Genomic DNA, 10,361 nt, shown 5'->3' with positions numbered 1-10,361 from the left:
AACACCAGAACCATCTCAGAGGTGAACAGTCACCACCACTCTTATCAGCGATGTTAAAGGAAAAACATGAGCCAGGGTTTTGCATTGATAGGTTTACAAGCACTAAGAGCAGACAGGCAACAGGAGCCAAATCAAGTCAATGTAAAGTAGTAATGAAATACAAAAATAAGACGTTATTAAACTATCCTGGCTGCTGTTTTAGGTCTCAAAAATTTGGAAAATACCTGTTTAAGCTCTGACTCTCTGCTAAAACTCCAAAGTGAAAAACTCTCAATTTTGTAAAGATATCAACGTACATGTATGCAGCTACAGATACACATATGAACGACGCAAGGTAGATTTACAAAGACGTTAATTTTGGCACTTTTACTTGGATTTTTAAGGAAAGTGAATACAGTTATCTTTGCATACAAATTCTCATTCTGGAGAAAAAGGACGTAGAAATAAAAGGTTCCAACATGCCCCTTCTTAAAAAAATGACATTGAAACAGATAACTTTACCCGTTAAATCTCCTGGTTGGCAACTTTATAAATCTGGCTTGATTCCTCTAACTGCACCAGTGTGACAAAGTTATTTTAGTTTCTATCAGGGATACCTGGTTATCCACTTTCAGCACATGCACCATTTGGCCAGAAGTCCATAAATAATATTAATGTTTCCAATGTAGAAATCTTAGAAAGTTCTAAAGGGAAATACAGCTCAGTAGATAAAATCTCCTGGAAATTCTTGTAGCAAAGGTTCCTCAAATTTAAATCGTTTGGAAATGGCCTTTTGCTCCATTTTCTCTTTTTCAGACTGTCTGCATTGTCCTAAAGTATATGAAGTAACAACAATTAATTCCTCCGTTACGATTGACTCCTCAGTTTCCGGTTTCTGAGGCTCTGAATTAATTTCAGGCACAGAATCACCTGCCTGGAGCCCATCTGCTTCTGCTGATGCGTCTTTCTCCTTGGAAGAAGGCTCGTGCCCCCGGCTCTGTGTCAACCACGGATGTTTCAGGCAGTCCTCAGCGGTGGCTCGGTCCCTGTGTAAAGATACACATTTTACTTAGGACAAGGCAGTCTGAAACTTCGCCTACAGATCAGAGCATAAGGTATCGTCGGCTTATTGCGACTCCGGAGTGAAAACTAGATGTCTTGGCATTTGCGTGCAAATGCCATTCCCTACAACGTTGACAAATATTTAAGGAAGGGATCTCTGAAAAGCCTGCCTCAAAGCCCAAGGACGTACAGAAAATCTGTTATACTGAGGGACAGCTCACAGTTTCTAAAAACAGTTTCATTTTTGCCACTGTTTCTTTCAACAGATGAGAAGCAGCCAGAGGTTTCACCTAGTTTTTTCTTTTTTAAAATAGACTATTCTTTTAGAGCAGTTTCCGGTTCCCAGCAGAATTGAGCAGAAAATACAGAGTTCGCCCGTAGCCCTCCCCTCAGCATCCCTCATCAGTGTGGCGTATCGGGTACAGTCGATGAACCATCATGGGCACACTGTTGTCAACCAAAGTCCACACTTTACATTAGGGTTCCCTCTTGATGTTGTACATTCCGTGGGTTTTGACAAATGCATACTGATATGGAGCCACCACTGTAGTGTCATACAGAGTAATTTCATTGCCCCAAATCCCTTGTGCTCCATCTTTTCATTCCTCCCTCCCTCCCTCTCCCCAGTTTCACCTAATTTTACGTCTACATTTTCAGGTGTTCATTTTGGGGTTTCAGCTGTTAATCCACCTTTGTTCAGAGCCGACTGCTCAAAAGATCAAAATTAACTAATACTTACTCAGGCCTCTTAACCAGAAGTGTCTTGATGAAGTCAACAGCTGACTCAGAGATGACGTCAAATTCTTCCTCGGAAAAACTTAAATTCATCTGTGAGATGTTGAGGAATGTTTCTTGTTTATTATCGCCCAAGAAAGGCGATATTCCGGTCAGCATGACGTATGTTAACACTCCAATGCTCCTAGATCAGAATGGAAATGTAAAAGGAAATTAGTATCAGATTCATTTCTTGACACTAATTTGATCAATTTCTCATAAATTTATAATTCTTACCACATATCCGTTGCCATACTGATAGGCTCATAACTGAGAACTTCAGGAGCTAGTGTTAGAAACAAAAGAAAATGTTTAGTTTTGTGGGGGCAAAAATGCCAAATTTTGCTGTTAGAGATAAAAATTCCAACAGTCATCAAACTATAAGACACTAAGGTTTGGGCTAAAATGAAATTAAGTTCACTCTATAAATCAAATGCATGTGAATTACTGTGATGTCTGACTAGACATTTGTAATTCACTTACATGCTTTTTGCACCTCCATCCTCCATTGCTGGATCCGAGAGTGTTTTTTAATTTTTGAATGCATAAATACTGCCTTTGTATAAACTGACAACTTTTACACTCTCCTCTTTCCACAACCACTGTCTCATCCAGCATCAGCTCTAACGGATTACTGCTTTTAATCTTTTTCTGCCTCCCACACCCTCATTCTCCCATCCACGGCACTCCCCACCCTGACCCCAGCTCGGTCCACTCCCTGATCTACCCTCTGTGTTGCAGCTGGAGTGAGCTTTTAAAATGCCCACCCATTAATAAAAAGTCAATCGACACAGTTAATAAAAACCCTGGGCATCCTCAGATGGCATGCATCCCACACAACCCAGACAACTCCATAGGGTTAAGAAAAACAATTTGCTTACTAAACTGCTGTCTTTCAAGTTTTCCATTTTATAACTGAAGACAAAGGAAGGGGTCTCTGATGACAGAATTTCGGCACAGTGGATGGCTGGCCCCACTATTAATCACACAGAAAGGCAGCAGAAAGACATCCCCAGATGTGCAAGGACATGAGGAAATTAGGAAAATCCTTGAAAAGAAAAATCTACCCACTGATACAATCCAGTCAATCAAAAGACGATTTATTTCAAAAGTATACAAACAGGAAGGCCCCGGGCTAGGAAAAGACAGGCAGTAAGTACTGAATCCATTTAAAAACAGATCAAAGCCTAAACTGCTAATTACAATAAAAAAGGGAATGAAAATGTTCTAACTCTAGGAAAAACTAAAATACTCCAAGTCGAACATCCATTACTGGTTGGAGACAAACCTGGCCCAGAATAGGAGGTGGAGGAAACGCGAGGGGAGCTGATTTCCTCGACTTCCAGCTCTAACTGTTGAGTTGAGAAATGGAGGTTATGAGTCTTTATTTTAAAGTTTGAAATGAAACTCCCAGGAAATTGACAATGAAATGCATAGCGTCCAAATTACTGGGTGGGCGCTCTTAGGAGAGAGCGAAAGAAAGCCGGTGGGAGGAGGGGTGGGGATGACACTGCTGGGTGCTGACCCCAGAGCTTGGCTGAGCAGGTCCAGTTGGGCAAGACTTCTCCAGCCCCATTTCATGGACAGAGGAACGCGAGAGGTATAAAGAGTTTTGGGACCAAGGTCACCCGGCTGCCAGTTGCAGAGCAGAACACCCCCAGGTCGTCCGTTCTGTGTGTTAAAACGCCAGGGGCTGAGGGATGAGGGGGTGGGAGGCTGAAACTCCCCTTTAAAAGGCAGGCCAGGGAAAGACAGACCCCACCCCGTGTTTTTCTGTACTGTATCTTTCTGAATTATCCTAGGATTTTTGGGGATTGCGCTTGTAATCATTCCGTGGACCTCTGGGTGTCTTCAGTTTACAGGGCCACCCGTTAAAAACTGGCCGCACAACCCGGATGCCGCTCTCCCTGAAGGAGCACGTTAAGCCACATTCCTAAATCTCTTAGTGGTCATGATGCCTGTCAGTCAGCATACTGGAGATTAAGTGTTCCCGTCCACAGAGCACACGGGCCAAGTCTGCAGGGTGGTTCTCTCCCTGGCGTATCTTTTATCACCTAATTAATGAAGGATCTGTTCCAAATCGAAGGGCTTTAAAAAGTATTTTAAAACTTCAGATCATTTTTGGCACTATCATTGCCACACCGCTTTATTTTCCTCAAACCATCTGTCCTCTGCGGCTTTCTGTGTCCCCTGAATCCTTTTTTTCCTTCGGCTCCTTCAAGGCTCTCCTGGTTCACCGTCCTCTCGCCAGACCCCCAGGCTTTCCAGGAGACGACTGCCTGTCTGCCTGCTTCACACCTCTGCCCTCGAGCAAATCTTCTTCCTCCCGCAGGCCCAGGCCACAGCCTTCTCTACTCCTGGTCAAGTTGCTCTTGTATCAGCTTCTGATACAAGACCTCTCCATCCTCCCCAGGGCTGCCGTCGCCCCGGGCCACTTCCACAGTGACCTGAACGACCCACGCAGCCCGGCACCCCCGCCCGACCTCGTGGCTACATCCAAGGCCTTGTAATTACAAAGGGCCGTTTCTACTCTGAAATTTTAAATGTTGTAACATCTGGCCATAGCCTTTAAATTATTTCACTGCCTTTTTTTTTTTTAAACCTCATTCAAACCACGATCCTTCTATGCCCCATCTTCCTTCCTAGTCAATCAAAAAAGTCATAGTTCTTTTCCTACCAAAACTAGAAGCCATGCTGCATCACTTGAACACTCTCTCCTTTTTCTTTCTGCCAGAAGCTCACAACTCTGCATCAGTCCAACAGGATGCCCCGTTGCCCACATCTGTGCCATCACAGGGCTTGCAATTATTCTAATGTTTACTACCAACCGGAAGTTCTTAAAAGGTGCTTTCTTGTTAATATGCTTCCATCTTCAGATAACCTGATGTCCTCTGCTTTGTGAAAGTCCTCTCCTATTTCTCTGAGAAGCAATCTCTTCAAATTCCCAGTGCCCTCCAGGAAAGGGGTCCCAAGTTTGGTACCTGACTCTTCCAAGTTTTCCATTTTATAACTTAATTCAGAGGAAGGGGGTCTCTGATGATGGAATTTCAGCACAGTGGATGGCTGGCCCCACCACTAACCATGCCACACACGAGCCCCCAGCAGAGGCGACGCCTGACCCCAAACACGAGACACATGCCACTCTGCCGAACACTTACCCACATATTCAGGAGTACCCATAATTTCTCGCAGCTCCTCGCTGTCCTTCATTATTCTTGAAAGACCAAAGTCAACTATCTTAATGTCGCCCAGTGGAGAGTCACTTGTCAGCAGAATGTTCTGAGGCTGGAAGATAACACCCCCAGATTAATAAAAGCAGGATTGAGCATGAAGAGCAAAAAGGGCAGGTCGCCCATGAAACAGACAGATTCTACCTGTGAAACAGCTCGAGAGATTTCACAGGAAACGCTCATTCATTACACAGGTACGTGCACAGGATACTTAGCACGTGTGAGGCAGCAGGCTTTGCACGATCTCCTCCCTTACACTGGCTCTCCCTCAGCACAGAAATATAAATATGCATCTATTCCTATCTTAGAACAAAATCAAACCACTTATAAAAAAATGCCCTCCCCCCCGTGACTCCGCAGCCCTTTCCAGCCAACACACTCCCTCCCTCGGAGCTCAGCTTCTTGAAGCCAAGGCCGGGTATCCCAGCAACCGCTTCTCAGTCAAGCTGATCGGGGCTTCCCTCTCTACTCCACCCGCTCTCACTAAGGTCGCGGTACCGTAAATACCAGAAGGGCCACCAAAGCCGGTGGGCGACTCAGGCTTGGTTCTGCACGCACTGACTGCTGTGCAGCTGGGACCCGCTCGTCATCCTTAACGCTCCCCCTTGGTCTAGTCCCCTCTCTCCGGATCCCTCACCATTTTCTCAGGACTTTTTTCTTTGCCCTCCTTTTAAACACTGGTGCCGCCCAAGAGCTCTGGCTGGCCGGCCCCTCCTCCCGAGACTCCGCAGTCTATTTCTGGGCAATTTCAGCTACCATCAGCGCTTCTGCCGCCACTTGGATGGCGGCTTCTACCCTAAGCCCTCTTGGGACTCGCAGCGGCCGTGAAAGTCAGCTCTGTGCATCTGGCTGCAGTGCCCCCACCCTCAGCTACCACTACGGGCAAGGCCTTCAATTCGGCCAACAACTCAGAGGCTCCTCCCCGCACCCCAAACCCACTCCTCTCTTCTGTGCTCCCAGTCTCGACGCCCAAGTCAGGCACCAGGGCATCATCCTCAGTCTTCATCTTCCGCCACTCACGTCACGTGACGTCACCAGTCATGCTCATTCTGTTTGCTAAATCCCAGTGTCCCCACTGCCTGAAGTCTGGGATTCATGACTTCTTAAGTGGACCACTGCCCTCCTGTCTCTAGTTTTCCCCACCTTCGACCCATCCTCCAGTGTACCATGATCTTCCCACAATGTAAGCTGCTCACGGCATCTCCTCTCCCCATGGCGGGATGGCTGTCAGTCATCACCAGCAGACACACTCGAATGCGGGCGGCGGGACGCACGTGGCGAATGCCGCCCAGAGCCACAGAATCGGCTTCATATTCCTGAACTCATTTTGACTCAGTCGAAAAGAACCTGACACTTTTGCGTAAAAAGTCGAGCAGATATATTAAGAACTAGAAGTAAAATTCATTAGAACTTTTAAAATAAAATATGAGATTTGAAAGAGTTTATGTTTGCTTTAGAGAGGGTCTGCACTTACTGTCTTTTGCCATTCAGAATATTTCCAAAGATAAACTGAGAAGCATTGGCCCCAGCAAGGTATCAGCGCCTCGCCACAGCACCCAGAATGTTTCACGATCTAGCTCCTGCCTTTCTGGATGAATCCCCTGTCGCCATGCTGCAGGGAATCTGGGTTCCAAATCAAACGGGCTGTAATCCCTCAGCAAGATACACGGGCCGCATCTCAGGCCTTTCATCCCCGTTGCCTCTGCTCGGGAAGCCCTCCGCCCTCCCTGCCTGGCGGGTTTATTTTCATCACTCACTCCTGCCCCGCTGGGTCCTCTACCAAGTGCGCCCCCCACCGCCCCACAGCACCTCGTCCACGGCACGTTCATCCCGTTGTCCTGCTGACTGTCACTCCCTGCCTCCTCCATCACACCGTGCTTCTCCAGAGGTCGGCAGTGATGTTCATGTGACCCTTCCTCCCACTCACAGCCGACCGCTCCACCCGACCCGGTCTTCTCATCCCTGCTCTCTTCCGAGCTCCGTCTCAGCGCTGCCTGCCGCTGCCGCTGCTCCTTCCTTGCTTACAAACTCCCTTTCTCTTGGTTCCAGAACAAAACACTGTCTGGTTTTCCTCCTAACTCTCCGGCTGCTGCTTGTCTCCCTGTTGGTCTGTCTTCCCTTCCTGGCCCGCCCAGCACTGGGTCCCTACAGCTTGATCCAGGGGCTCCTGCCTCTTGTCTCCCCGCACCCTCCCCCGCACCAGCTGCCTGCACCCCGGGCTGAATGGTCCAGACCTCTGCAACCGACCCTTCACCCCATCTCCCCTCTCAGGTCGCAAGGGCACCTCAAATTCACCTTGCCCAAATCAGGCTTGTGTGCCCCTTCCAGATCAGACCTTCCCGGTGCCATGGACAGGGGCCTCGGGGAGCGCCCCTCTCCCTAGCAGGGCACAAGGCGGGGCAGCATCTCCGTCACTCCTCTGCCCCCGCCTCCGTCTAGCTGCCCGGCCACCACATCCTACTGATCTGAGCCCCCAACGCAGGCCCTTCTCGACCTTGGCTACTGGCGAACACTAACTCCAGCCACCACCCTTTCCGGCTGAACTGCAACAGAATACCGGCCGTCCTGCAGCCAGAAGGGTCTCCTGGACCATGTAAATCCATCCTGCGAGCCCCCTGCCCAAGCCTTCACCAGCTTCCCACGGCGCCAGGGACCTTCAAGCTGCTCGCTGTGCTCCACAAACCCCGCCCGGCTCCGGGCTCCCCGTGGCCAGTCACTCAGACCGGTCACCCTCTCACGGCGGTGTCTCTGCCTGTGGGCCCCTGCCCTCCAGGACACCTTTTTCTGTTCTTAGCCTTGTGTCAACTTGGTGAGAAGACCTAGCACGGCAGTGAAGCAGATTATCGCAATTTTCCACCACGTGAAGGGCTGTGATGTGACAAAGGAAACCGAGGTATGGATGGTCCCTCTCTTTGTAAAGCATCCTACTACGTGACCGGACCCAACAGCCTACCCTCTCCTGTTACGAGAACGCGTGGAGATCCATCACCAGGGTGGGAAGAACCTGATGAGGACAGGAGCCACCGGCCGGCCCCCGTGATGTCACCGGGATCAGGCCCGGCCCCGCAGGCGCACAGCAGTGCCGCTGAGCGAGCGAAAGGGATAAAGGCGACAGCTACAAGGAAAACCTCACAGGGTCTCTATTGTGCGTGAGGACGGGGTACCACAACCGGAGTTCATTATCAGAGCCTGTCGGGCTTCTCTCTGGGAAGTGCATGGTCCACAACGTGCTCAGGAGATAAGTAAATCCGAGGGAGTCAGTCTGCCTTGGAGAATCACCGAGGACATAAGCGGGCAGAGCCCGAAGGGGAAAAAGGATGTCATCCTTTATTCAACAAAGTTTCACTGCCTGCCTGGGAGCTACGGCCTGGGGCAACGGCAGGGAACAGGCAGGAGTCCCCTGTTCCTTTGGAGCCTTACCTTTTAATAGGGACGGAAAAAGAACAAAAAAATACCATGACCTCTGGGGGGTTTGGGGCCCTACAGAGAACTGGGATGGGGGTGAAGGGGTGAGGTGCCTGCTGGGGGTGTGCTGCAGATGCTCCCTCCCTGGGACTCAGGGACCGTGGATGTGAAGGGAGGGCAATGTCGGGAAGGGGCCTGCCGGGGGTTGGGGGGCAGGTGTGAGACTGGAAAGAAAAGGGGGCCGGGGGGCAGGACTCGCGGGTCTTTGTGGGCCACCGATGGCAGAGGAGGGGAGGGACGGAGGACACTCGGGGAAAGAGAAGAGGGAAGAACACAGGGGAGCCAGCGGTCAGCGCATCGCCTGCAGGGGACGGGCAAACGCAAGAGCGCGCCTGGAAACAGCCTTCTGAAGAATGTGCCCTTATCTTGTTTCCGACAGTCTCGAGAGGGAAACAGCATGAAAACGATATGACGAAGCAAGGAACGCAAAAACAAAAAGCAAACAAAAAAGCCCCGCAGAAATACCACACGTTACAGAGGCCAACCCCACAGGCATCCCATCAGGCGGCTGATGGCGCAGGAACAGGGAGATGTCGTCGTCCCCCGCCCGATACGCGCGGGTCCAGGTCCGCACAGAGGGCCGTCAGCCCCGCATCCTCAGGCCTGCAGGACCGCCCGGGACAGGCGGGGGAAGAGCGCCACCCCCAGGACAGGGGAGGAACGGGGACCACGAAGGAACTCGGAGCGACTTATTTTGAGTAAAAACGGTGGGAGAAAAAAACTAGCTTACAGTTGGCTGAAAAGCAAATGGAAAGGCGGAGTGATGTATGACGGGCCCTTCTGGCTGAAACGGCTTCCGATACCCTCTAAACCAGTGCTGTCCCCCAGCCCTGAGCAATCTAACATTTTCTCGTAGCCGTGTTACAAGTAAAATGAAAGCGGTGAAATGAAATATATTTAACTCAATATATGTAAAATCTTACATCTTCAACATGTAATTAATGTGTTAAATTATTGTGATATTTTGCTTTTTTCCCATACTGAGTCTTCGAACGCCGGTCTGGATTTCACACTAAGTATGTCTCTGCTGAGACGGACCACATTGCAAGCGCTCAAAGGAAAAAACGTGGCCAGTGGCACTGGGTTGATGGCGCAGCGATAAACTCCTTAAGAGAAAAATAAAAGATCCGGATGATACACCAAGAAATGGTCACGGAATTCTTAGTGTCACTTACCCAATGCCCTAAAATTTATTACCACGATGCAATTCTGGAAAGAGTTCATTTTGGAAACAGATTCATCAAAGTAACAACCCTACTGTGGCTCAGTATCCTCCCTAATTTTGTACAAAAACCTGATTTTTTTCTTTTAATTATAGAAAGTTTTGGCTACAGTAAAAACGTTATACTGAATAAAAAACAAGAACACTGTACAAGTTTCCACTGCAGAGGCATGCTAAATGGTTATAAACATCCACAGCAGATAAAGTACACCCCACATCGCCCCCCGCCAACTACCCACCAAAGATTGAGAATGAGTATCTGATCAGTGTTGAGAATCAATTTCTCTTTTCAGTGACAAAGTAACTATGGAGAGGTTGTGGTCAAATAAACTTCATTATAAAGCCACATTCTCTTTGTTAACTAGCTTCTAGCTAATTCTTCAGGTTAAAAAAAAAAAACCCCTATGTAGCATCATGATTACGAGTCCCCAGAATTCCCAAGGCACTTTTAGTTTTGTTACATTAATGAAATACTACAGTACAATAAAATGCGGTTATTCAGGCAAATTAGATGAGAGGAGTTTGGCTCGGTGATACACACTCATCACTGAACATCTTCTGCTTTTCCTACTACATAAAAAATGCCAAGAAAAAAAAGTGCTCATCCCAGATCTTCTGAAGGTTCATGA

At 48.7% G+C, this 10,361-nt stretch overlaps 1 protein-coding gene across 1 annotated transcript in view; it reads right to left on the bottom strand.

Moving 5' to 3' along the window:
* Positions 1–351: 351 nt before the first annotated feature.
* STK17A (serine/threonine kinase 17a) overlaps positions 352–10,361 on the bottom strand; it is a 36,926-nt gene continuing 26,916 nt past the window's right edge. Inside the window, exons 4-7 of the mRNA XM_072965255.1 lie at positions 4,974–5,100; positions 2,053–2,101; positions 1,781–1,960; positions 352–1,025 (exon numbers count right to left, since the gene is read on the bottom strand). Coding sequence (XP_072821356.1) covers positions 701–1,025; positions 1,781–1,960; positions 2,053–2,101; positions 4,974–5,100 — 681 coding nt within the window. The 3' untranslated portion in view covers positions 352–700. The remainder of the gene's footprint in view (positions 1,026–1,780; positions 1,961–2,052; positions 2,102–4,973; positions 5,101–10,361) is intronic.

This window comes from Vicugna pacos, chromosome 7, assembly GCF_048564905.1.
Source record: "Vicugna pacos chromosome 7, VicPac4, whole genome shotgun sequence".
Lineage (NCBI taxonomy): Eukaryota > Metazoa > Chordata > Mammalia > Artiodactyla > Camelidae > Vicugna > Vicugna pacos.
Note: the sequence above shows the minus strand (reverse complement) of the source record. Positions and strands in the feature narration are given on the sequence as shown.